Below are 27522 nucleotides of genomic sequence, written 5' to 3'. Positions count from 1 at the left end.
CACAAAGTCTTCACTCTCAGCAGATGAGCAGCCCTCTCCTGCAGAGAACAGAGACCATCAAGGAGAAAGCCCCACAAGTTCCTGGTCTGCCCACCTGCCAACATGACCTGCATCTGCCTTCAGGCTTCTCTTCTTTCCTCCTCTCCAGAGACACACACCCTTTTCTCTCCAAATACCATTTTGCAGTCTTTGTATAGGATCATGTCCCTTCCCACCTCCTCTGAGGTCTTATTCTACCAATTACTTCTTTTTCCTCTGTCTTTCGCTCTCCTCTGACTTCTCCCTTTCAGTTTAAGTCTCTTCCAGTCAAAGACAAGAACCTTCTCTGGACCCCATCACGCTGGTAGCCACCTTGCATCTTGCAGTTCCTCCACTGACAGACTTACCAAAAGGGAATATCTACCTCTTCATCTCCTATTTTGTTCTTCTCCCCACTGACACCCTAACTTCCACACTTCCCAGGAAGACAGTTATGAAGCAGAAGATTCTTAAACACTGAAACATAACTTCAATCACCAAATAATAACTAGACTCCACTTCTGCTCCAGTTTTATTATTCAAATGCCACCTCCTGGAGGGGATGTGTGTGTTGGCGGGTAAAGACCTGGGTACTCCTCCCTTTAGGCTTCCACAGTCTTTGCCTCCATTGCTTTTACTTCTAGTATGGCCCTGGACAAAACAAAGCCCTATAATTTTTATTTGGACGTGTTTGTTGGCCCCATTTGACTAGCACACCCTGAGGGCAGGGATTTCTGACCTAAGCAGTTGTTTTTAGGTTCCCAGTGCCCAGCACATACCTGTAAAACTCACAACTATGGGGATGAACTTAAATAAATAAGTTCATCTCTGTACTTTAGGACAGATATAAAAAGTGTGGCCCATGTCCATATGGAGATGAACTTTGCTTTATTTTAAGAGCTACATATTCATTTTAATGTGTATTTCTTAAAAATATGGCTGGTATATCACACAATTTCATAGATATTATTGCTTAGGACCAGACTATCCTAAAAAGCAAATCTATTGAAAGAAAAAAAATTCACTACTGAGTGGTTATATAGGTACCTACTGAGTGGTTATGTGTCCAAGGTACTTTTTCTGTATTAATTTTGCAATAACCCCCTGAGGTGAGCGCTATTATTTTCATTGCCAGCTTACACATGAGATTCTAAAACACATGTTAGGCAATTCACCCAGGTCCCACAGCTAATAAATGGCAGAACACAGGCAGACTGTCTTCAGAACCCATCCCCTAAACGCTATGTTATTTTGTGTCTCTAAATAACAGATCAGCAAGGAATTTAGATAGGAGGTATGAAAATGACTCCAGTTTTGAACATAATTCCCTGTCCCCTAAGAAAATCAGATAGGAAAATGAACCCTACGCTGATGTAACAATACTAAACATTTCATTTTACCTGTCAGAAAGGTAGCCGAAGATCACCGCTCCCAGCAGGACTCCAAGCATAAATGTAGGCTGGATCAGCCTTCCAAACCATTCTCGGTTACACACCAGATCCCACTCAGTCACCACGGTGCTGCGCCACTTGCTCTTGTCATAGATGTAGCCATCCAAGCAAGGGAAACTACTCTTATGGCCGTTATAGTCATAGTTCAAACTCGACTTGTCATCCCTCCGGAACCTGTGACAGCTTGTGAGCTCCCAAATCTCACCGTCCTGTAGCTGCACTATGATGTGATCTTCACGGCCGATGGAAAACTGGGTCCAGATGTCCTCCAACCTCCAACTAGAGATATCTTGGAAAAGAACCCGACTCACATTGCCTGGGGGCTTGCAAGTATGCTGTGGGGACACTGACAAGAACACAGAAGCCAAGTAATGGATACCACAAGAGATGTTCTGGAAGGCACATATAAAATAGAGGAATATCTGGTATCTGCAAAGAGAAAAAAAAATCAAGTTATTATATCTGGCCTATGGGCTAAAAAAAGACATATGCAAATATGAAAGGTCTCCATTATGCCTTAGCTTGGATAAAGGGATAAACACAGAAATAATTATAGATATGTGTGTATACATATGTGTATATATCTGTCAACAGGGCCTAAAAGCAATGATATCCCAATAGCAGAAGCACATCGGTGCCCAGATCTTGGGCTCTAAATATCATTCTCCAATAATAGGAACCAGGAAAAATGTCTGATTCTAAGACCAGGACAGGGAGAATACAAAATAAGCCTGGAGCATCTTACAGTATCAGAAAGTAAGGAAGTACTCAAAATACAAAAAACGTGGTGGCATGTCAAGGGGACAGAGGAACCAGTATGAAGGAGCTCCCAAAGGGCAAAGCTGAGACAATCTGAGCAACAAAATAAATAGCACAGTATAATCCAAAGTATAAAATAAAATAAAACATTTTTAAAGAATTCCATGAAGTAGTTTTTATTTCCATTTTACAGAGAGGGAAACTGAGGCTCAGGGAAGGCCAGTGACTTGCTCAGAGCACAGAATTAAGAGCTGGGAGATAAATTCAGTCTATCTTAAGCCAAAGCAAGCTCTTTCCAAATGTCAAGCTAAAACCTGAGGTAGCACCGTAATGTGAAAGTGCCATTCACCCACTAGCTACATCAATAGAATTAGTTTCACAACATTTAAAATTATTTGAACTCCAGCAGTACACATGCTGATAGCTTTTGAATAAAATGTATTCACAACTACGTCATTTAGAAGGCAAATCAGATCTAGTGAGCATTCGTGTCATTTTTTTTTTTAACCTGTTGAAAAATAGCCTGCACTGACAATCCTTTTGATACTTTGGGATATACGATATATGATATGATATGATGTCATATGATATGATGTCCTATACTATGATGTTTAATTTTACATGTCAACTTGACTGGGCTAAGGGATCCCCAGACATCTGATAAAACACTATTTCTGGTGTGTCTGTGAGGGTGACTCTGGAGGAAATTAGCATGTGACTGAGTAAAGAAGATCGCCCTCACCAATGGGGGTGGGCATCATCCAATCTGTTGAGTGCCTGAATAGAACAAAAGGTGGAGGAAGGGCGAATTTGATCTCTCTGCTTGGGCTGAGACATCCATCTTCTCCTGCTCTCCAAAGACACTGGCATTCCTGGTTCTTGGGCTTTTGGACTGAGACCAGGACTTACACCATCAGCTTCTTGTTCTCAGGCCTTTGGACTTGGACTGAATTATAGCACTGGGTCCCAAGCTTGCAGACATCACATTGTGGGACTTCTCACCTCCAGGACCACATGAACTACTTCCTATAATAAATCTCCTCTTACCTTTATCTATATCTATCTATCTCTTACTGATTCTGTTTCTCTGGAGAACCCTGACAAATACACCATACTTATATAAGAAAATGACTGAACAAATAGAGAAAAAAGAAAGAAGAAACAAATCTTTCTTACAGTAGAATTCCAACTAATACCTGTAGATATTCCCTCTCTACAGAAGATGGACCTTAATTCCCACTCTTTCCCCCTTGGCTAGACTTAGTGACTCATTTCCAAAGAACACAGTAGGATAAAAGGAAACTTCACAGTGGGGAAATCTGGCGAACACTACCTTAACCGGATGTTGAAGGTTAACATCCTCAGTGATGTTGTATGGATTATCACATTCCCCCTCATATGATGTGATGAACAGGCACTTCACCTCTGTGGCCTTCTTTCCAAAAACCATAACCCCAGTTTAATCATAAGAAAAACAACAGATAATCCCAGATTGGGGGACATTCTATAGGTTGCCTGGTCAATACGCCTAAAGAGTGTCAAGGTCATAAAAAACAAGGAAAGACTGAGAAATTGCCATAGACCAGAGAAGAGTGGGATAACATGACAACTAAATGCAGTGTGGTACCTGGGATTGGATCCTAGAACAGGAAGAGGACATTCCTGGAAAAACTGATGAAATCTATATAAAGTCTAGAGTTTAGCTAATAGTAACGTACTAATGTCTGTTTCTCAGTTTTGACAAATATCCCATGGTAATATAAAGTGTTAACAATGGGGGAAACTTGATGAGGGTCACACAGGGACACTCCTTACTCTCTTTGCACCTATTTTGTAACTCTAAAATTATCCAAAAATTAAAAGTTTATTCAAAATTTTAAAAGTAAATGTAGGGTCTCCAAATTTACAAACTGAAACCGACAGTGACCTGAAATTTGGTCAATCTTTGCTTAGCAAATTACTCATATAAATAAAGTGGAAAGCTAATCTTACTTAAGAAAAGAGTTCAGATTTACTAATTCTTTTTTTAAAATCAAGCACCTAAGCATCTCTACTACACTAGAAGATATTAGACTAATGGGTATTACCATCTGCCCTTGAGAGTAAGTTTTATTCTTTACTTCCCTGGAGTAACAAGTACTCAACATCATAAAGATATCAACTCTCCCAAAGTTAATGTACAAGTTTAGTCTGTAACTGGAAAACACTGGAAATTTAAATGTCTTCCAGCAGGAGTTTAGTTATATAAATTATGGTAAAAGTTATAAATGCTGCCTGGGAGATGCCAGAGGAAAAGGGCAGCATGGAGTCTTTCACTAAAGGCAAGCTCCTGGTGTCTAGAACAGAGGGAGAATCACCCTGTCCAGATCATTACAGAGTGGAGTCTGTGGTGGGCCAGTGTCTAACTGCCAGACACCGAGGCAATGAAAGACTTGGGCACCAGATCCTCTTGCGACCAAATCCTGTTTGGGACCTAAGAGGCATCCTATATGAATATGACTGAGAATGTAACATACATCATGGTTATAAGTCTTCCACTCCTCCCCACCCCACAAATTCCAACACTGCAAAGCACGACACAGCCCCCGCAAGCAGCAGACAGATTTTGTTTGTCTGAAGTTTACCTGCCCCTGAAGGCGTTTGGGTTTGGTTCCTAAGTAGTCTCATCACCTGGAGCAGCTCCACTGCTGAAAAGTTCACATTTTGCTCTCTGACCACGGCCTCCCATCCTCCCAGCTCCCCCGTCCCTCCCACTCACCCCACCTCCTGAACCGTCCAGGGCTCCAGTCTTTGAATCCCACCAGCTTCTCTAGTTTGTCACCACCTTCCTGGCCTCAGGTCCTTCCCCAGCCAACCTGAACCGCACAGTTGTCACTAGAGTTCTCTACAGAGTCACACAAGTGTTCTATTCTCATCCTCCATTCACACACAGTCCCCGCAACAGAGCACCTACCCTGGCAGGCCTCTGAAGCTGGGATTTGTCTTCTCTCCCCCACCCTCAGGAGGCCTGAGGTGGGATCCAGGACTCTATACAAGCTTAAAAAGCTTCCCAGGAGAGGGGCTTCCCTTGTGGCGCAGTGGTTAAGAATCTGCCTGCCAATGCAGGGGACACGGGTTCAAGCCCTGGTCCGGGAAGATCCCACATGCCGCAGATCAACTAAGCCCATGTGCCACAACTACTGAGTCTGTGCTCTAGAGCCCACAAGCCACAACTACTGAGCCCACATGTCACAACTACTGAAGCCCATGCGCCCTAGAGCCCGTGCTCCGCAAGAAGAGAAGCCTACGCAATGAGAAGTCCACGCACCGCAAGGAAGAGTAGCCCCCGCTCGCCACAGCTAGAGAAAGCCCACGCGCAGCAAAGAAGACCCAACACAGCCGTAAATAAATAAATAAATAAATAAGCAAGCAAGCAAGTAAGCTTCCTGCTCCGAAAAATTGAATTCCCTGGTTTAACCATATGCTGACACAACGTTTGACATTCAAAATACTTAACAATTGTTGTGGAGCCACTGGAAGTCTCATAAACAACGTGCGAGGGTATAATTTATTACAACCACTTTGCAAAACTGTTTGGCAGCTGACCACATGCACATTCAGGTAACAGAGCAATTCCTTTCCTAGGAAAATACCCAATGAAATGTGTACATGAGCTCCCGAAAGTCATATACAAGAAAGACTATTCATAATAAACCCAACCTGGAGTCAATCCAAATATCTGTTGACAGTAAATGAATAAACTGTGGAATATTCATGCCATGACATACTACACAGCAATGAAAGTCCACAAACTACTGTGACATACGATATCGGTGAATCTCACAAACACAGTGCTGAGCAAAAGAAGCCAGACAGAGAGTGCGTGAGTTTTTACTCCAATTATACAAAGTTTAGAATCAGGCAAAACTAACCTATGGTGTTAGATGTGAGGATCGCAGTGAGTTTGGGGGAGAGAAAGGGGGCGTGAGAAGGCGTGATCTGGGGTGGTAACACGTATGTGTTCATTTTATGATGATTCATCAAGTTGTAGATTAAGGTACACACTTTTCTGTATATACATAACACATCAATTTAGAAGTCTTATATTTGCAAGACCCAGGGAGAGGAAAAAGTATTCACCAATGCCCCTGCTGAGGTGTGATTGGAATGGCTGCCAAGGCACACCCAATCTGTCCACATGGTGCGTATTGTCTAGACTGCAGCCCTGGTTGGCCACCCAATCCATGCTGACAAGAAGGTGTCTTCTAGAGGGGTGGGAGGGAGATGCAACAGGGAGGGGATATGGGGATATAAGTATACATATAGCTGATTCACTTTGTTATACAGCAGAAACTAACACAACAGTGTAAAGCAATTATACTCCAATAACGATGTTTAAAAAAAAAAAAGACTGGCACTTCTAAATTTTAAAAATTTATGTGTATCTATTATGACAACAAAAGGGGTATAATTTGTGCCATGGAGAACTTTAGTGGCGCAAGATTCTAACAGCAGCATACACCCACCACCCCCATGTTAGCTGTTTTTTCTTTTCAATGTGACTTGCAGGAATAAACTATGGTCCAACATTCAAAAAAAAAGAAATATATAGGAATGTGTACACATATACATTATGAGCATTTCTAGCTATTCAAAAACAATGATTACAATGATAAAAGTGTCAAATTTGGTCCATCAAGCCTCTATCATTAATGTACCAATGTAATACCACTTCTTGGCTTCTTCTGAAATAAAACTAGTAAAGAAAATTAAAAACAAAAACAAAAACAAGAAGGTGTCTTACCTGAACAATACATATTTACCCAAATGCCTATTGGATGTCTCGACCTGGAATTCCCACAATGAATTTGCGTTAAGAGTCTCCAATGGATCTCAATACCTAAGTCCCAAGCCTGCCCCACCTGGAGTGTAACTGCTTCTGAGTTTAGGGCACCACCATCCACACAAACCAGAAATATGGGGTAGGGGCAGGGCATGGGGGCCCCTCATGGTCCTTCCCACTTCATGCCTTAGGGCCTGGAGGACCCATCATTTCCACCGGTTAAAACTATCCCATCCTACCTGTTCACACTGCCCCTGCTCCGGTCCAGACCCTCATTATCTCCCACCAGGGCTCTTACCTGGGTCTTCTCCAGTCTCTTTGCCCCAACTTCTGCCCCTCCGATGCACCTTTCATTCTTCATAGTGATCCTAATACCCAAACTGCTTAGCATGACATCAAAAATATTCTTGTCGATGACTGTAAGTGTACCCCTCACTGGCCTTCTCTCACCCTCATACTTTATACTCCATAAATAATAAACCACTTAGCAGTCCCTAAACAAACCATGCTAGTTCATATAATTATACTTTCTACGTGCTGGGAAGGTCTTGAGCGCTCTTTCAATTTGAATTTCCCTTTCCCTGTTACAAGGATAACTTCCTGAAAAAAACAAAACCCTACTTCCTTAGGTGTCTAGCATTCTAACATATCACTTTGTCCCTTATAAAGATTGTTGTCCATCAGGTGTCCCCCCCAGCCTAAGGCCCCTTCAGAAAAACAGACTTAGAGACTCCACACTTCCACTACAGGCGGCTCAGGTTCCATCCCTGGTCAGGGAACTAAGATCCTACAATGCCACATGGTATGGGCAAAATAAATTTTTTTAATTAAAAAAAAAAAAAGAACAACAGAGACACAACATATCACTGTGCCCACAGCTGGAGAGAAACGCTAATGGAAAAAGAGTCATACAGACACAATAGACAGGAAACCCAGAGGCAAGGAAAAGCAAAGATGATCAGAACCCCCAGGAAACAGACTCATGCTATCTGGGTGACAAGTGAAGAAGATTACTTTTGGTCCTAGATTTATATAATTCTGTATAATGAAGCATAACTAGTGTCATCCTATTGTTGTTAAGAGCATGGATCCAGAGCCAGACTGCCATGGTTTGAATCTTGTCTCTGGTTCCTTAACATCTGGGTCTTTGGGCAAGATCCTTACCCTTTCTGAGCCTCAGTTTCCTCACGTGAAAAATGGGTTGTTGTGGGAACGTAAAGAGTTAATACATGGAAAGCACTATGGCATACTGTAGGTGCATAAAAGTGCTAGTTATTATGATGTTCATAAGGTGAAGTCAAAAAAGAACCTAAGGGACTTCCCTGGTGGTGCAGTGGTTAAGAATCCACCTGCCAATGCAGGAGACAAGGGTTTGATCCCTGGTCCAGGAAGATCCCATATGCTGCAGAGCAACTAAGCACATGTGCCACAACTACTGCGTCTGTGCTCTAGAGCCCGCGAGCCCCAACTACTGAGCCCACGAGCCCCAACTACTGAGCCCATGTACCACAACTACTGAGCTTGCGCTCTAGAGCCCACAAGCCACACTACTGAGCTCGTGAGCCCCAACTACTGAGCCCACGTGCCACAACTACTGAGCCCACGCCGCAACTACTGAAGCCCATGCACCTAGGGCCCACGCTCTGCAATAAGAGAAGCCACTGCAATGAAAAGCCCGCGCACCCCCACGAAGAGTAACCCCCGCTCACCACAACTAGAGAAAGCCCGTGTGCAGCAACGAAGACCCAACGCAGCCAAAATAAAAAAAAAAAAACCTAGAAGTTCATATATTGGGGGGAAAAATCCCCAGTACCTATATCCATAGATTAAGTCAGTCACAAGGCTCAACATTCCAACTCTGAAATTTTAAACCCTCTCTCCCTTTATCCCAAGATAACTCAAAGATCCAGGGTCTTAGATCCCCCAACACAGATGCCTGAATCTTGGTTTCCTCAACTCCCTCTAACATGGGACTTAAGCCATGAAGTTTCTGTAACTTCAATATGGCTTCAGGACGAGTCCTGGAAACCTAATTCTTCTTAGGTGTCCCGCTTTCCTCTCTTAAAGGCGATTAGGGTAGTGCTTCCTCACCTTAGAAATGACTAATGAGAAATGAGAGATCATTAGGGTTTTCTACTTAACACTTTCACTAGGTTTCCTTAAGACTAAATAATAGAGTCCGCCTGCGGAGGCAGGGGACGCGGGTTCGTGCCCCGGTCTGGGAAGATCCCACATGCCGCGGAGCGGCTGGGCCCGTGAGCCATGGCTGCTGAGCCTGCGCGTCTGGAGCCTGTGCTCCGCAACGGGAGAGGCCACAGCAGTGAGAGGCCCGTGTACCGCAAAAAAAAAAAAAAAAAAGACTAAATAATAATACACAATAAACTCTCTACTTATAAAGAATAAAAAGACCAATTAGAGCAAATGCCAATTAGAGAAAATATGGGTACTGTGATATTTTACACTATTCTCACCTTTTGCTGTAAGCATTGACTTGTTACCCTTTTCCTTCCTATAAGCAGCTTTCACAATCTACCCTTCCCACTAGGATGGGGACTCAGGTAATAATAGCCATGATTTACTGAGAACTTACTGAATAATAAGGCTTTTGCATACATTATTGTGGCTGGCTAAGAGCTGTCTCTCAAAATCCATTCTCCCCTCTCCCACCATGGTGAGCCACATTTGACCATGTGGGTAAGGACATGGAGCAGCTGCCCCCGGTGCTGCGGATGGTGGAGCTGCCTCACCCACTTGGGTCCCTGGACGGCCCCATGGAGCACAACCTGCCCTACACAGTTACCAGAGAGGAACAAACTCCACCTGAGGGATCTTTTTGTTATAGCACCTAAGTATCTTAGTTAATCCCTAAAATACATGGGGAAAGAATGGCATTAGTAACTACTACCTCATAGGGTTACTCTGAGGATGAAATGAGAGGCTGAAGGTGGATTGCTTACAATAAACATTTGTAGTACTATTATTACCCCCATTTTACAGATGAGGAAGTGGTAAGTCAAATGTCCAAGACCATACGGTTAATAATTGGTAAGTCAGGATCGGAACTCAGACAGCCATCTCCGGAGCTGATTTTGTAATCCTCATGCTATTCCTCTTCAAGGAGTCTAAGATGAGAGAATATTGGGCGAGGGGTCATACAGCGTGCAGATCAGAGGTTTGGAGCTCAGTCTGAATCCTGGCCTGCCACTCACTGCTAACGTGATCCTGGGAATACATGAAGGACCTGGCTGAGTCCCCGGGTCGTGCTCAGGAGAGCACCATGGTTGACAGCATGGACTGTGAAGGCCAATGGACGTCCAATTCTGCTCTGCTACTAACAGATTTGTGATTTAGGCGCAAGGCCTGGTTTTCTCATGTGTGAAATGAGTGATGCCACCCATATCATGGGACTGTAGTGAAGGTTAAAGAAGGTAACATATACAAAGAGCTTATGACAGAGCCAGGCACAGCTCAGCATTCAATAACGCAGGTATCAGGAGGAAGCAGGGGAGAGCTGGGACCTCCTGCCCCTCCTCTACCTGCTCCACCACTTCTTTTTTGTGGACACTGAGAATCATAACCAACTTTTTGTGCAACTTTCCACCCTGGAGAACAGCACATCATCATCTCTTCACCACAAGCCTGGGAGGGAGCTAAAGGCAGGAATGATTATAATTCTCACTTGGCAGATAGGAAACTGAGGCACAGTATTCCCATGGTCACGTTCGCGGTGAGTGGCAGGCCAGGATTCAGACTGAGCTCCCAACCTCTGATCCGCACGCTGTATGGCCCCTCACCCAGCTACCTCTCCTCCCAAAACGTTCCAGGTCAGACAGAGAAGTGTTTTCTCCATGAATGAATGAATGAATATACTTTAAATTTTTAAAATTAACTTGACAAATGAAAAGAGGGTGACAATCGTACAAAGGTTAAACCTAGGTCCCACCTTGCCGTAGCTTTGGGTCCTTGACCCACAGACTGAGGGACCTGTGGGTCCCTCAGTTTCCCAATCATTAAGATAAGGATTCACCCCCTTTGCAAGATTCCGTGGGCATCAAATAAAGCACTGTGTAGCTGGCACATATTAGGTTTCTATAAACAGAAAAAAACAAAACAACAACCGCTAACGGTTGTTTCTGGAGCAATTCAATACCTGCCAGGCACTGAGGAAGACTCTACCGCGGGGCGGGGCGGGGCAGCAGTCGTCTGGGGAAGTGAAAGAGGAGCCCGTTTGGCCAATTAGAGAAATGAGCCGCCAAGAACCGGCATTCCTCTACTCCTGTGAGCTGGCTTTCCAGCCGGGCCTCCGGACGCCGGCACCCGCAGACGGCGCGCCCCAGGTTCCACCTGCCAAGCGGTAGGCGCGCCGGACGAGCCCTGCACCCACCACTCCCGAAGCAAGCCCCAGAGCCCACTGCTTGCTCTGGGGAGGTGCCGCCGCCAGAGTTCGAGAGGATGAGCCCAGCCAGGGCCAGGAGTCAGGACGCAGGCCTCCCGACTTCTCTGGGAAAGGAGGGATGGAAATGTTTTCGGATCGCGAGCTCAGCGCGAGAACCCCGTCGCAACTGGAAGAAACAGACCCCACCGGCGCCTCCCCCGACTCGGCTCCCCCTCCGCCCCCAGGCACCGACCTCCCTCCTCACCCCCACTCCAACTCCCTACCTGCCAAAGTGCCCCACGCTGTCAAAAATCAGCTCCAAGTTGCCGGACCCCACGCTGCCGCACCCCATGCTGCCGCCGTGCCCCGCGCTCCTAAGCAGGACGCGCGAGGCTCGCCTAGAGCCGGGGGCTGCGGGCACAGCGCCCAGCCCAGCCCAGCCTAGCCCAACCCAGCCCGGCCCCCGCCCGCCGCGCCTCGGCCCGCCCCGGCTTCTGCGTCCCCCGCGCGTCAAAGTGCTCGAGCCGCGCGTGGGGCCAGGCTTTGTTCCTCTCTCTTCCCATCGAGCGAGTCCCCGCCGCCGCGGCCTCTTTCACAGGGCGCTGTGCTCCCGGAGCCCGCAGTAGCACGGTGCGCCCAGCCCCGCCACTTCCCGCGGCCTCCCCGCCGCCCCATCAGACTCTGGACATTTACCACGTCCGTTTGGGTCGCCGCTCGAGGGAAGCGCTGGTGCCTGGGTAAAGGTTGTCGCCCGACAGCCCAAGGCGGGAATGCGGAGGCCGGGGTTCGGTCTGGAGCCGCGCGCCTTACCTCCGTGGCTCTCAAACTTGTGCTTGAGTCTACCCCAGCACTTGGTTTTATATGCACATTTCTGGACGCCACTCTTGGGCACAAATATCGCTTTCTCAGAGAAGTCCACCCTTTTGAGGGCCAGGACAGGGATGTACAAGAGCAGGGCATAGAGAATGGATTCTGATGACCCTGAAAAGTGGCAGGATCTTGCAGAGCTGTGTGAAATATCTTATGTTAACCAAAGGGCAAAGGGAACTCCCTGGGTAGAAACCTAAGCAGAATAGTGAAAATAGCAAACCTGTACTTGAAGAGGATTTGAAAAAGAGGAAAGCGCATCTCCCAAAGTACTTCCCTTACCTACTTGTCACAAAGCCTGAAATAACACCATTAACGATTTATTTATTTTTGCTATGAATAATTCTATTTTCTTTTGAAATGCAAATGCTCCTGGAATGATTAATCCATTAAGTAATAAACAATTTGGAATGGATTTTTTTTTAATTAGGTAGATTCTTACTAACTAGAAAGTCTTAAGGTTGGAAATGCTGGGGAGGTACACATGGTGGGGGAAGCGGTGGGGGGGGGTGGAGATATGGGGAAAGTTGAACTTTTATCTGCTATTCTAATTACACCAAATAGAAATGGCACAACATAGATAAAATGGACAAATTCCCTGAAAGACACAAACTACCAACACCCACTTAAGAAAAAAACAGATAACCAGAATAGCCCTATATCTATTAAAGAAATTGAATGTGTAGTTAAAAACCTTCCCGCAAAGAAAAGCCAAGGCCCAAACATTTAAGGAAGAAATAATACTGATTCTGCACATAACACTTCAAGAAAACTGAAGAGTAGGGAATACCTCCCAGCTCATTCTATGGACCAGTATTATCCTGATACCAGAACCAGGCAAAGACATAAGGAAACCACAGACCAGTATACTCCATGAAGATAGACATAAAAAATTCTTAACAAAAGTTGAGCAAATTGAATGCATCTTTCTATAAAAAGGACAATACATCATGACCAAGTAAGGTTTATGCCAAGAAAGCAAGAGTGATTTAACATCTGAAAATCAATCAATAAAATTCACCATACTAACAAACTAAAAAAGAAAAACCATATGATTATCTCAATAGATGCAAAAAAAAGCATTTGACAAAAAACCTAACATCCTTTCATAATAAAGACACTCAACAAACTAGGAATAGACGGTATTATGATCTGTTTCTGCCCATAGAACACTTATGGCATGAAATGTGTGGGGTTTTGCTCATACCAACAACCAATTCTCCAACTCTCCAAATACCAATTGGGTTACCTAAATGTAATTCAAATCTGACACTAACTATTGGAGTTAGCATCAGATCCCACAAGTTGAGGGCTCAGTCCCACAATACTGTCCCCTATTTCAGATGCCAATCGCAAGTCTGAGGCTTCCCGTAATTCTGATAAACTGACAAAAATCAGGGTTCCCACTACCCCCTCCTCAGGTTCAATAATTTTCTAGAACAGCTCATAGAATTCAGGAAAACACTTTACTTACATTTACCTGTTTATTATAAAAGGCTACAGATGAACAGCCAGATGAAGAGATACATAGGGTGAGGTATGGAGGAAGGAGCATGGAAGGCACGCCACCTTTCCAGCACCCCATATGTTCACCAACCCAGAAGCTCTCTCAGTCTCAATAGAGGTTACATTACACAGGCATGGTTGATTAAATCATTGGCCATTGGTGATTAACTCACACTCCAGCTCCCTGCCTTCTGGGAGGTCAGAAAGTAAGACTGCAAGTTCTAACTCTCTAATGCCTGCTTTGGTCTTTCTAGAAACCAGCCCCCATTTTTAAGTTATCTAGGGGCCTCCAGCCACCTGTCATCTTACTACCATACCAGAAAGACACCTTTATCACTCTAGAGATTCTAAGGGTCTTAGAAGCTCTTGTGTCAGGAACTGGGAATTAAGACCAAATATGATAACAATAGATCCTCCTATCACCCCTATCACTCAGGAACTTACAAAGGCTTTAGGAGCTCTGTATCAGGAACTGAGAATTAAGACGGCATATGTATTTCTTATTATATTACAATATCACAGAAGGGAATTTCCTCAATCTGATAAAAGTCATCAACAAAAAACTCATAGCTAATAGCATACTTAATGTCTGAAAGACTGAACGCTTTCTCCCTAAGATCAGGAATAAAATAAGGATGTCCACTCTCACTGCCGCTATATTGTACTGGGGGTTCAGGCAAGAAAAGAGAAAAAGAAAAAGTTCTCCAGATTGGAAAGGAAGAAGTAAAACTGTCTGTATTCACAGATGATATGATAATCTATGTAGACAATCTGATGGAGTTTACAAAAAGAAAAAACACAAAACAACCTATTAGAATAAGTGACTTTGGCAAAGTTGCATGATAACAAGATTAATATACAACAAGTTAATTGTATGACTATATGCTAGCAATGAACAACTGGAAATTGAAATTAAAAAAACATTTTAATAGCACTGAAAATATAAATATTTAGGGATAAATCTAACCAAAAAATGTGCAAGATATATCACTAAAATCTAGGTATGTGCATGTACTCTGCAACTTGATTTTTCCTCTGAATGTTTGTGAAATTCATACATATTAATATGTGTAGCTCTAGTTCATTTCTTTTTCATTGTTATTTAGTACTCCATTGTTCCAACAAACCACAATTTACTTAACCATTTTCTAATTGACGGACATGCAGATTGTATTCAGATTTTTACTACAGCAGTACTGCTATAAAGAGTCCCTATGTACATATGTTAGAGTTTTTCTAAAGTATACACCTAGGAATGGAGTTGTTGTGTTGTAAGGCACATACATCAACTATTAAATATTGCTGAATTGCTCTCCAAGGTGGTCATACCAATTTGCCTTCCAACTGGGAGGCTATAAAATTCCCCACACCTTTGTCACAACACTTGTTTCATCAGACCCTTAAACATTAGTCAGTTTCAGAGGTGTGAAATGGTATTATGTTGGAGTTTAAATCTGCATTTCACTAATTAGTACTGAGGTTGTACATCTTTTCATATCTTCATTGATCATTTGGTTTTCCTTTCCTGAGAATTGCCTATTCATATTCTTGCACATTTTTCTATTAGGTTATTTTTATTTATTTTGATTTGTAAGGGCTTTTTGCATATTCCAGACACCTTTGTCAGTTAAGCATTAGGAATAATTGTATTTTCAATCTCTTTATGGTGTTTTTGATGATCAGAAGTAGTATTTTTTTATTTCAATTAAGTCAAATCCATAAATATTTTCCTTTATAGTTTGTGATTTTGTATTTTGTTTTAAATTTTTGTTTTTCCATGAGGTCACAAAAATATTCTATTTTCTTCTAAAAGTTTTAGCCTTTGGCTTTTCTTATTTAGGTCTTAAAGCCACTGGAACAGATTATTTGATTTGAGGTAAATATCCAATTTTGTTTTTTTCCATACATGTAAAAATTGTCCCAGCACCATTTATGGAATATATTCCATCCTTTTCTCTGCATTTTCACCTCTGTCATCTATAAAGTTTCTATTTACATGTGGGTTTGTTCTGGACTCTTTAAATCTGTTCCATTGGTCTATTTACTTTTTCCTGTGCCCATGTGTCTTTATCATTTAGTTTTATGCATCTGCTCCAATCTTTTACTACTACTTCTCCAAAATAGCTCTTACCAAAGTCACCATGATCTCCATATTGCCAAATTCCATGGTCAGTTTTCAACCCTTATTTTACTCAATGTCCACCTTTAAAAAATAATTTTAAAAGGTAAAATCATGACTCGCATACAAATATACAATGAACACGTCAATGATTTTATTTTATTTTTAAAATTTATTTGTTTTTGGCTGCATTGGGTCTTTGTTGCTGTGTGCCGGCTTTCTCTAGTTGCGGCGAGTGGGGGGCTACTATTTTTTTTTTTTTTTTTTTTTTTTGTGGTACGCGGGCCTCTCACTGTTGTGGCCTCTCCCGTTGCAGAGCACAGGCTCCGGATGCGCAGGCTCAGCGGCCATGGCTCACGGGCCTAGCCGCTCCGCGGCATGTGGGATCTTCCCGGACCGGGGCACGAACCCGTGTCCCCTGCATCAGCAGGCGGACTCTCAACCACTGGGCCACCAGGGAAGCCCGAGGGCTAATCTTTTGTTGCGGTGTGTGGGCTTCTCATTGCAGTGACTTCTCTTGTTGCGGAGCATGGGCTGTAGGCGCGCGGGCTTCAGTAGCTGTGGCTCGTGGGCTCTAGAGCGCCGGCTCAGCAGTTGTGGTGCACGGGCTTAGTTGCTCCGCGGCATGTGGGATCTTCCCAGACCAGGGCCCGAACCGGTGTCCCCTGCATTGGCAGGCGGATTCTTAACCACTGAACCACCAGAGAAGCCCCTCTTTTAATCATTAATTAATGAGGGAACTAATAAGATGTTACAATCAGTTCAAAGAAGAATTCAATGAAGCCCAAGTATTAAAGCAATGAGGAAGCCTAGAACAGACTTACAAATAGATGCAGAACTGGTCTATCCACAGGGTAATTGCATTCCACCAGCGCAATCAGTTGCATTCCACAGGATGCAATTCATTTCTGTGGACAAGAATCATTGGTTATGATCAGTTTTCCACAACTTAAAAAGTTATAAAATAGCTCAAAGACAATGAAAGATGAAGATAACCCTAAAGGGTATACTAGACAGACATTCTATTTGGCAGGCGGGGGCGGGGGGGCGCTCATTTCAAAATCTTTCACAGTGTTTACTGGCACCACAATATCATATTGTCCTTCCTGAAACATCTTCCTTTGCTTCTGTGCCAGCCCAGACTCTTGATTTTCCTCTTACTTTGCCACTTTCTGTATCTCAGTCTCTTCGATCCTCCTCTTCTTCCCATTTTCTCTATATGTTGGAGTGCCCCAGGGCTCTGAGCTCTCTCTTCTCTTTTTACGCTCTCCCTAGTAGCATCATGTAGTCCAAGAGTTAGTAAACTACAGTCCATGGGCCAAATCTGGCCTGCCACTTGCTTCTACAAATAAATTTTTATTGGGACATAGTCATGCTCATTCATTCATAGATTAACTACAGCTGCTTTCATACTACAGTGGCAGACTTAAGTAGCTATGACCGACTGCATGACCCACAAAGCCTAAAATATTTACTATCTGGATCTTCTGTTTGCCCTTCTGCTGGCAAACAGAAAAAAGCATACCAACCCGTGATCCAGTCCTATGGCTTTCAAAACTTACATTAATGACTCCCAAATTTATATGTCCAAGCTGACCTCACCCCAGCGCTCCAGACTTGTTAATACCACTACCTTCTCCATGTCTCCATCACCTATCTAAAAGCCACCTCAAACTTACCATGGCCACCCTCAATCCTGCTTCTCTCCAGAACTTCCCACCTCAGTAAATGGCACCACTTTCACCCAGTTGCTTAGGCCAAAACCCTGGGTATCTTCTTTTACTCCTCTCCCGTTTTCACACTCCACATCCTTTTTCATCAGAAAATTCTAGTTGCTCTGCCTTTATAATAGAGCTTGATTCTGAACACTTCTCTCCACCTCCACTGCTAACCTCTTTATCCAAACCATCATCCCTTGCTAGATTATGCAACATCCTCCTAACTGGTCCCTTTGCTTCCTCCCTTGCCCCACACAGCAGGCAAGCATTCCTGAAAAATATAATTCAAGTTGACACTTCCAGATGGGACCAAAGTGAGGTGGCAGGGCAGGGACTGACACCTCCCGCAGCAACCATGGCGTATACTGGCTTCACAGTGCCTCTCGTCGTGATGAATGTGTTCTAGGGCTTCCTTGGCTTCTTGGTGCTCTGGGTTCATCCCTAAGGGTCCCAACTGGGGAGTTATCATCATTATCATCACCATCTTGGTGACCTGTTCAGTTTGCTGCTATCTCTTTTGGCTGATTGCAGTTCTGGCCCAACTTAACCCTCTCTTTGGACCACAGGTGAAAAATGAAACCATCTGGTAGGTACCTCAAACATCATTGGTCTTGAGGAAGAAGACCTGCTCGCCAGGGCTCAGTCATTGAGGTCACGAAGAGAACTCCTCTAGATGCAAAAGCACCTCCATACCCAGACCACCTTCCCTGACTTGCCCACTTTGGCCGTCAGCTGCCTTAAACATTCACACCACATTTGAATATCTTATTCTAGAATGCAGTATTTTTTCCTGTCTCCTTCTTTACATTTTGATGAATGATGTGTCTATTTAATCTAAACTGTGCTGCCTCCACAAAATGTTTATGTACTCTTCTGAGATAGAAAGTGCCATTCTTCTGAGAAATAATGTCACTATCTCCTTGGATCCTGTGGATTTGAAGGTGGCTCCTGCCTGCTCACAACATGAGAATGAGGGAAGTGTTTGAAAACTGTTATACACGGTAAGACTGCAGTGGGGCAGTCAGTAGGAGAACATGTTCAGAGGGAAAATCTGTCTCACCAGAATTATATCAAAAATATATACCAAAGTATATTTTCAGGATGAATTTCTTATTTCTGCTATCTTTTGGAATAAATAATTTTTCTGCTTTCTATGGGAAAAAAAAAATATATATATATAAATAAAATTCAGATCATGACACTCCCTTGCTCAGCAGCTTCCTAGCACACTTAGAATAAAATCAAAGTCCTTCCATGACCCTGGCTGCTTCTCTGACTCATCTCCTACCTCTCTTTCTCAACCACTTTTCACTCCAGCCACACTGGCTTCCTAGCTCATTCCTCTAACACAGCAAACACACCCCGGTCCCTGCACTTTACACTTGCTATTCCCTCTACTTCAGAACTTCTTTTTTTCACTTTGACTTTCTGTTTATTTTTCAATTTAAGATTATGTCCCAAATAAAACAGCCACAACAATAAAATCAAACAGGGAATTCCCTGGTGGTCCAGTGGTTAGAACTCCACGCTCTCACCGCCAAAGGCCTGGGTTTGATTCCTGGCTGGGGAACTAAAATCCCACAAGCCGCAAAGCATGGCCAAAACCAAAAACAAAACAACAACAGAAAAAAAAAAAAAAATCACGCCCCGCCTGCCACAGTCTGGAAACTTTCCTGTAACTTTTATTTTCCCTGCTTTACTGAGATATAATTGACATATAACGTTGTGTAATTTTAAGGTGTACAATGTGATGACTTGATATATGTATAAATGGCAAAATTATTACTGTAGTAAGGTTAGGAAACACATCCATCACCTCACATAGTTTTTTGGTGAAAACTTTTAAGATCTACTCTCTTAGCAACTTTCAAGTATACAATACAGTATTGTTAACTGGATTCATCATGCTATACATTAGATCCCCATAATTTATTCATCTTATAACTGGTAATTTTACCCTTTGACCAGCTTCACCCATTTTCTCTACCCCTACCCCCACACCCTGCCCCTGGTAACCACAAATCTAGTCTCTGTTTCTGAGTTCAATTTCCTCTACCTGAGACCTCTTTCCCCAAGAGCCATATGGCCACTTCCTTACTTCAGTCAGGTCACTGTTCAAATGTTGTCTTTTGTGAGAAGATTCCTCTGCTCCTCCTCAAGTATCAGTCTTCATCACTCTCTAGCCCCTTACCATGCCACCTTGTTTTATTTTTCTTCAACCTAATATATATATATATATAAATGTAACTACTATATCATATATATATATTATCACTACTATAGAATATAATCTCCATGAGGGCAGGAACTTTGACATATAGCAGGTGTGTTGAATGACTGAATACAGTCAGTATGTGTTGAATGACTGAATGGACATAATCCAAACATAGGGAATAATGAAACAAAATTTAAGCAGTTTCCTAAGGGCACCAGTTTCTCCACAAATGAATGGAAGAAAACTAAAAGGGCCTGGCTCAAACACTACCCACCACTCAGACAAGTCTCGGGTTTTCCTAAGAGGAGCCCACTAACAGCACACTTTCCATCTTAGAAATACAATGAGGTCATTTTAACAAAAATCCAGTGCAGATGTATTTCTGCCAGTGGGTGGAAGGGACATGGGCAGATAGGGAGGGGATAAAGGAAGGGGCCTAAGAGAAAACTGTGTCCGTGCATCCTTCTAAATCTAAGAGTAGTTGTTAGATTGGGTGACTTAGGGTCCCTGGCATGTGAGAACATATTCTGATGTCCTGTGGTCCCACAGCCTCCAGATCCCAGCCCTCATCCCAATGTGGACTGTCTTGTTCAATGTGGACCATCAACCATGCAAAGATAGATGGTTTCTGGGCTTCCCTGGTGGTGCAGTGATTGAGAGTCCGCCTGCCGATGCAGGGGACACGGGTTCGTGCCCCATTCCGGGAAGATCCCACATGCCGCAGAGTGGCTGGGCCCGTGAGCCATGGCTGCTGAGCCTGTGTGTCCGGAGCCTGTGCTCCGCAACAGTGAGAGGCCTGCGTACAGCAGAAAAAGAAAAAAAAAAAAAAAAAAAGATAGATGGTTTCTGTTCTCATCACCTACCTATAGACTCCCCCAGCCCACTGCTCTCCCATAGCTCTAGCCCCTTATCCCAGCTCTCTACTGGACAACTCCACCCATCACGCCTCAGATTACCAGAATGACCTCTCTAAAATTCCCATGTAAATAGACCATGCCATCAGTAAAATCCTTCCATGGCCCCCTAGCTTTCAGAATTGTTTCATCTCCTCAGCATGGCCTCCAAGGCCTCCCAGGACTGGATCCCTGCTTACCTCTCAAGCATCACTTCCAGTCATGTCCCTCTTCTCCAGAATTGTAAGGTTCCATTGGATCCTGTGATGAGGGATGTTCATTCACACCATCATCCCTTTGCTCATGCTGTTCGTTCAGCCTAGAAATCCCCCCCCACACAACCTCCCCAACTTACTGGCTAAATCAATTAATTCTTCAGGACACAGCTCAGGTGCTGCTTGATGTCTGATCCTTGATGACAATCAAATGAAGTTCCACGTCCTTTCTCCAGTTTAAAAACGGTGGAGTCAGAACAATCACTTAGTACCTGTGTGATCCTGGGCAAGTCATTTAACCTCTCAAAGTTTTCTCTTGTAGGTAATAATAGTGCCAACTTGGTTATGAGTGTTAAACGAGATCAGTGTCTCCTCAACTTTAGTATCCAGCCATTGGTGATCATCTTCATGATAATTTCCATATCTATATATCATGTTTATAAATATATTTTAAAATAAATTTTAAATTGACTAACATTTTAAAACTAATTTTAATATGCTGTTTTAAATATGTTATATGTATTAAGCAGAAGTTAGTGCTGGAAACAGAAACCTCTCTAGGTATTTCAAGAAGAGAGGGATACAATAAAAGGGATTATATGCTTTCAATATTGTTGGAAGGGCTGGAGGAGGAGTCAGGGGCCACAGCTTGAATATTTGTTTCAAGGTCACACCACCATAGTTGCAGCCCAGAAGTCAGCAAGCCGCTGCAATGGCAGGTGCAGCTGCTGCCACCACTGCAGCACGGCTGCCTCGTGCCCACTTATAGGAGGAGGACTGAACTGGTAATGCTGCACAATTCCAGAAGATAATGGAGCCTATGTCATTGGCTACCTCACCTGATGTCCACTGAGAGAAGACAAATAAGGGATGAAGGACAGGTTGGTCTAAGGAACAAAAATAATTCTGGTGTTTGATTACCTTCGCTGCTCTTATAATACTCTTTTTTTTTAAGATTTTTTTTTTTTGATGTGGACCATTTTTAAAGTCTTTATTGAATTTGTTACAATATTGCTTCAGTTTTATGTTTTGCTTTTTTGGCCACAAGGCACGTGGGATCTTAGCTCCCTGACCAGGGATTAACCACTGGACAACCATGGAAGTCCCAATACTCTTCCTTGAAAGGGGCTTTTATTTCCTGACCCCCATCTTCCCTCTTCCTTCCCCCCCCACATCTCTATCCTGCTGCTTCCAACTCTCTTTCACTTCCTCAAGCAGCTGTAATTGGTCATTTGCTGTAGAAGCCTGGGAGAAGGTTTAAGGGAGTGGATATTTTAAGACTGGTCCTTCACTTAATAAATACATGTTTTACTTGTGTCTGCTCTGTATGAGGAGGCAACATGAGTAGAAGCTATGATCCCTTACATAAGAACTTTAGATAGATAGACAGATAGATGATAGATAGAGATATATGCTATATGCCAGATAGTATGCTAAGGCCTTAACATTGGTTATCTCATTTACTTCTCACAGCTCTCTAAATCAATGCTGTTCTCATCTCCGTACTCAGATAAGAAAAATGAAACACTCAGAGAACACGCAATCTGTTTAAGGTTGCCCAAGCTTGAGAGTTACAGAGCCAGGTTCCAGCCCAGCCCTGTACACTCTAAAGCTACCACTCATGACCACAACACTGGCACTGCTTGCTACAAAACGTGTGGGTTTTGCAGAGTTACCGTCGAAATGACTGGAGCGGAAATCTGGTGACTTCAAACCACAAGTCCTCTCAACCTCCATAAGAAATGCCCACAGGTTACTGTGCAGTAAGCCCCGGAAGACACCCATTTGGCCCTGTGCTCAAGTCAAAGTCTTTAAAACTCAAAGGAGGAAGTAATTTCTTCTGGGTGAGGCCTTTGAGGACAGGCCTCCAGAAGGATTTGACATTTGATTTCAGATTTGAAGGGTAAGTATATATTGCCAGGCAGAGGTGGGGTGGGGAGCATGCTCAGGTGGAGAAAATACCCTGAGTAAAGATCCAGATGTAAAAAGTCAGGACCTGTGTGAGGCCATAGTGTGCAGCACAGGAGCAGATGGGATGGGAGCAGGCGTGTGTTGCACTCAGCCTCCTACCTGGCACACAGGAAATACTGGGCATGTCTTCCTGAAGGGACTTAGAGCACACCGTAAGAGCTCTGTAGTCGGACGCCTGGTCGTAAATATCTCCTCAGTAAAAGCTGCGAGACCGCGGGAAAGTCACATCTCTCTAGTGTCACTGCCTCATCAAAATGATTGAAAGTGACAGTCCGACTTCACCGGGCCGTGGTAAGGGTCTAATGAGCTAAGTCCTGTAAAGTGCTCTAGTCATCGTTTCAGTTGCAAATAACAGCAAACCTAACTCAAACAAGCTTAAGTAAGGAACGGACTTTTTGACTCATTATGGTAAAAGGCCGGACGTATAACTAGCTGCCTGCGTGGTGGGATCCAGAGGGACAATGTCATCAGGTTTCGCCTCTCTCTCATTCTCCATCTCTTCTCCTCTCTGCTCTTCTCTGCTTTTCTGTGTAGATTTCAACCCCAGAGGAAGAGAGAAACCCACTCTCTCCCGTACCTTTAAGTCAAATTTCCTAAAGCTGGGCTTGGAGATGGGGAGAGTAGAATGCTCTGATTGGCTGGCCTGCAGCTTGGGGTGGAAGAATGCTCTGATTGGCTGGTCTGTGTCACATGCTCAGCTGTCGTTAATGGCCACCCGACGGGGTCTCACTAACGTGGGGACAAACACCTTTCCTGGAAAGAGATTTCAACTAGACAAACAACATTTAGAAGCTTTTAACAGCGTGCCTGGCCCTTGGTAAGTGTTTACTAACAGCTAATGCAGTGAAGATAGGCCAAAAAGAATAAGTTAGGGCCACATGCATGGGACCTTGAATTTTAGGCTAAAACTAGCGAGCTTTAGTTAAAGGTCTGTGGGGAGCCGCCAAGGCTTTGTCCAATGTGGTGGACAAAGTATGTTTTAGGAAAATTGGTCTGATAATGGGGGTGTGACAGAGGGTAGAGAAGTTGGTGGTAGGAAGGTCAGCCGGGAAGCTGATAAATTGGTCTGCTGGGAGGCTGATATATTCCGAGCTCAGTGTTCAGGATCCCGGTTAAAGATGTGATAGTAAGAACAGAATGAAGGAGATTCCCACTTAAAAGGCAGAGAAGGAAGAATGGCAGGCTTTGGCAACTGGCTGCCTGGGGAGGGCACATAAATGTGAAGAGGTGAGAAGTCCCTGAGGTTACAAACCTGGCTGACTGGGAAGATGGTGGCCTGGCCACTAGGGCACCTCTCTTTCCTCCTTCCTCTTTTCATCTTCACCCTCCCTCCCACTCTCTTTCGGGAACTATGCAATTTTCTCTTATCCTAGACAGCACAATCTTTCTCTGGTGCATTTCACTTGCACACCCACCAAGGGATCTACCTGGAGCAGCTTTAAAAGGATTGATTTATAAACAAATGCAATGTGTTAAGAAAGACTCAGGTGAATTCAGTGTTCCCCCATTACCGTAAAAGAAAAGCAAACAAGAGGGAGTTTGTAAAATGGACAAAAGATTTGGAATAAGTTAGGTCTCTTTTAAGAACATGAAATGAATTAGAGTTTTGGCTAGGAGCCCTGAGTATTGTATCTGTGTCAGAAATGTAAAGAGTGTAGCAGAAGATAGATTTCACCCACTTCAGGAGAGAGGTACAAGAGGTCTGTATGTGTGTGTGTGTGTGTGTGTGTGTGTCTGTCTGTCTGTCTGTCTGTGTTTACAGGTCTGTAAGTGAGCTAAATGAGAACCACTGACACGTCAGAGACAGATGTATGTCAGAGTGATACTGACCCAAGTGGTCAAAAATTGAGGAGCAAACGTGAGGAAGGGAAGAGAGAGACTTCCTAGTTCTACTTCCGAAGTGCGTTTCTGGGATGTTAAGGGGAGGCTTGCACAATGTGGTGTCCCCAAGCCATCTGGTAGCAACCTGTCCCTGTTCCAGGAGCCCTCACCCATGACTCCAGCTGGCCCAGGCAGTAGCCTTGATGGATTTCTTCTTTTAATCAATGATGAAAATTTTGTCTTTGTCCTTCACTTGTAACCTGGGTGTGTTACTGAGTCTTGTGAAAACTTCAAGGGTGATTCCAATCCCCTACTCCATAATCTAGGAAGTAAAACTAAGTATAAAACAACTGAAGAAGTTATGGCATGGTCGGTTATTTGTCTGTCACTTTTCATCTTCTTTCATAATATAGCCCCTTTAATAAAGGACCACATAGGGATGGCAGAGGAGCCAGTTAGAAGGAGCCTATGACCCCAACAATCTGTCACAGACATGAACAAGGGAATGACAAATGATGTTATCCAAAAGAGGTTGGAAGGCCCCTCTGCCCCAAAGTTTCTCTCTGACAATCTGCTGCAGACAACTCACTGCACCTTGCGTCCCACTTTAAGGTGAAGTCTCTTCTCCTGAGAGCACTGGCCCGCCCTGTCTTTATACCAAACACCTGCTCATCCTTCCTAGTTCAACTTCAGCGATGTGCCTCTCCTGTGAAGCTTTAGCTGATCCCCACTCCCAACTCTCCATCCTCCCATCTATCTCTCTTTCCAGCATGGAGCTGACAATGTGGCTAGGTACTTATCTTCTCCAATGGCTGCCAGACCCCAAGAGGGCAGGAGCCTCATCTTTTCAATTTTGTATCCCAGCACCGTACACTGTAGTAGGGGCTCAAAAGATGAAGAAACGAATATGATGCAGTGGAAAGGTCCCTGAACCTGGACTTAATGATCATGTCAAACAGGCTCCTTGGCTGATGATCTTGGACAAGAGACCCAACTCTTTCGAGCCTCAGTTTCCTCATCTGACAAGTAAGAAAAACAATCCCCTTTCCCCTTTTCACACATCCCAGTTTTTCCATGTAACAAACGAAATAAGGTATTTAGCAGAGCAGGTATTTAGGAAGAAAATCTGAGGAGACACTGGTCCAGCCCACTCATTTTACAGATGATAAAACTGGGCCTTAAAACTTTGTTTTTTACTGAAATTTACTATCCTTAGTCCCATTCCTCTAGGAGCTTGCTCTTGGAATCTGACCTGGAGGTAGGAACCTAATAAATTCATTTTTTCAGGAGGAGTTAATAATGGTTGTTCAGAGTGTGAGAGTACCTCTCTTAGAAATATTTGCATTTCTCTTAAGAGGTTTACAGTAGTAGGATTTCTTTCAGGTCTTTGAACAGACTAGTAGAGAGGTATTTTGTATGGGATGGTTTCGAAGTCTTTCCCAATTTGCATGATATAAATAACTGTCTCTGTATACTATGTCTTGCACTGATCATTGGAGAAAAACTACATTAATGTTGATCTCCCACAAGTGTCCCATGCCCCAAAGTCTGGAGGACTCACCTTTTTAAAATGTGAAAACTAGAAATCTCAGACCCCTGAAGTCACAAAAGCAGTAAACATCTTCAAAGAGATGAAAAAATAATCATGACACATTGTAAAGAATCTTTAAATAGAAGTAAGGAAATCTGAGGCCCAGGTCTCACCCTAGCAAGTTATGTGAACTTGGTTAACTCAGGCTTTTTGAGCATTCCCCCCTCTTCACTATTTTAATACTATTTAGTGTGTGTGTGTGTGTACATAGGTTAAAATTCAAAAGGTATTGTGGGGGACTTCCCTGGCAGTCCAGTGGTTAAGACTTTGCCTTCCAATTCAGGGGGTGCAGGTTCGATCCCTGGTCGGGGAGCTAAGATCCCATATGCCTCATGGCCAATAAAACCCCAAACATAAAAAACAGAAGCAGTGCTCGCTTCAGCAGCACATATACCCAAATTGGAACAATACAGAGAAGATTAGCATGGCCCCTGCACAAGGATGACACGCAAATTCATGAAGCGTTCCATATTTTTTTTTCCTTCCCCAGGTGATGGTGTAATTCAGTAACGGGTGGAAAGGCAAAACTGCTGCGGTCCTTGTAGACCATTCAGGGCCTAGACTGGCCCTTTGTGCTGCCCTTTGGACCTTGTGAGGATTGGGGCGGGAGCCCTTTCCTTACCCCCTAGAAGTGATGAATTTCAATTCTGTCTCAGTCATCAGCCTCAGGTGTGACCTTTCTGTGCAATCATTTCCTCTGAGGTTTGAGGATAAAAATAAGTTAAGGAGAAAGGGGGTTTTAATCTTCAGGAAATTAAGAGTTAAATACAGCAGAAGCTGGAAGGAAAATATTAGGGAAGTAGAGATAAAACCGTACATTTTTTGAAAAGCACCAGGTAATTCAGCATATTCCTAGTCCTTTATTATTAGTGTATATAAGATCGTTTATGTGCATAATTAATATATAATCAATTTGACATATTTTTCAAAATAGAGGGTTTGAGATGTATAGTAATGGGCAAGAATCATCCATAAACTATTGGGACCTGAATGGGGTTTGTCACGTGCACGAAATGTTGTTAAATGCTTATGAGAAGTGTTGCTATTTTATTCACCAATTCAATCAGTGAGTGACTTGATCAGCCATTTCTAAAACCCATGTGAGCTGGGTGCTGGCGAGATGTGGAGAATTCAGATGTTACTCTTCGGTTCTTTACCTTTGTTTAAGGGGTTTAGTTCCT

The 27522-nt window shown here is 43.6% G+C and overlaps 1 protein-coding gene, 1 non-coding gene and 1 pseudogene across 2 annotated transcripts in view; 2 read left to right on the top strand and 1 right to left on the bottom strand.

Annotated features, from left to right (window-relative positions):
* The window catches only part of SLC22A16 (solute carrier family 22 member 16), a 33344-nt gene extending 21510 nt beyond the window's left edge, over window positions 1-11834 (bottom strand). Inside the window, exons 1-2 of the mRNA XM_032651518.1 lie at window positions 11710-11834; window positions 1419-1898 (exon numbers count right to left, since the gene is read on the bottom strand). Coding sequence (XP_032507409.1) covers window positions 1419-1898; window positions 11710-11777 — 548 coding nt within the window. The 5' untranslated portion in view covers window positions 11778-11834. The remainder of the gene's footprint in view (window positions 1-1418; window positions 1899-11709) is intronic.
* A 6156-nt stretch (window positions 11835-17990) lies between these two features.
* Window positions 17991-18250, top strand: LOC116763301 (annotated as a pseudogene).
* Window positions 18251-26710: 8460 nt separating this feature from the next.
* LOC116763813 lies at window positions 26711-26817 on the top strand. The gene has a single exon (XR_004352628.1). It is a non-coding gene; the product is annotated as a U6 spliceosomal RNA (small nuclear RNA).
* Window positions 26818-27522: the final 705 nt, after the last annotated feature.

The sequence above is a fragment of the Phocoena sinus genome, chromosome 12, assembly GCF_008692025.1.
Source record: "Phocoena sinus isolate mPhoSin1 chromosome 12, mPhoSin1.pri, whole genome shotgun sequence".
In the NCBI taxonomy this organism is placed as follows: Eukaryota; Metazoa; Chordata; class Mammalia; order Artiodactyla; family Phocoenidae; genus Phocoena; species Phocoena sinus.
The sequence above is the reverse complement of the archived record's forward strand: the minus strand, read 5'-3'. Positions and strand labels throughout refer to the sequence as shown.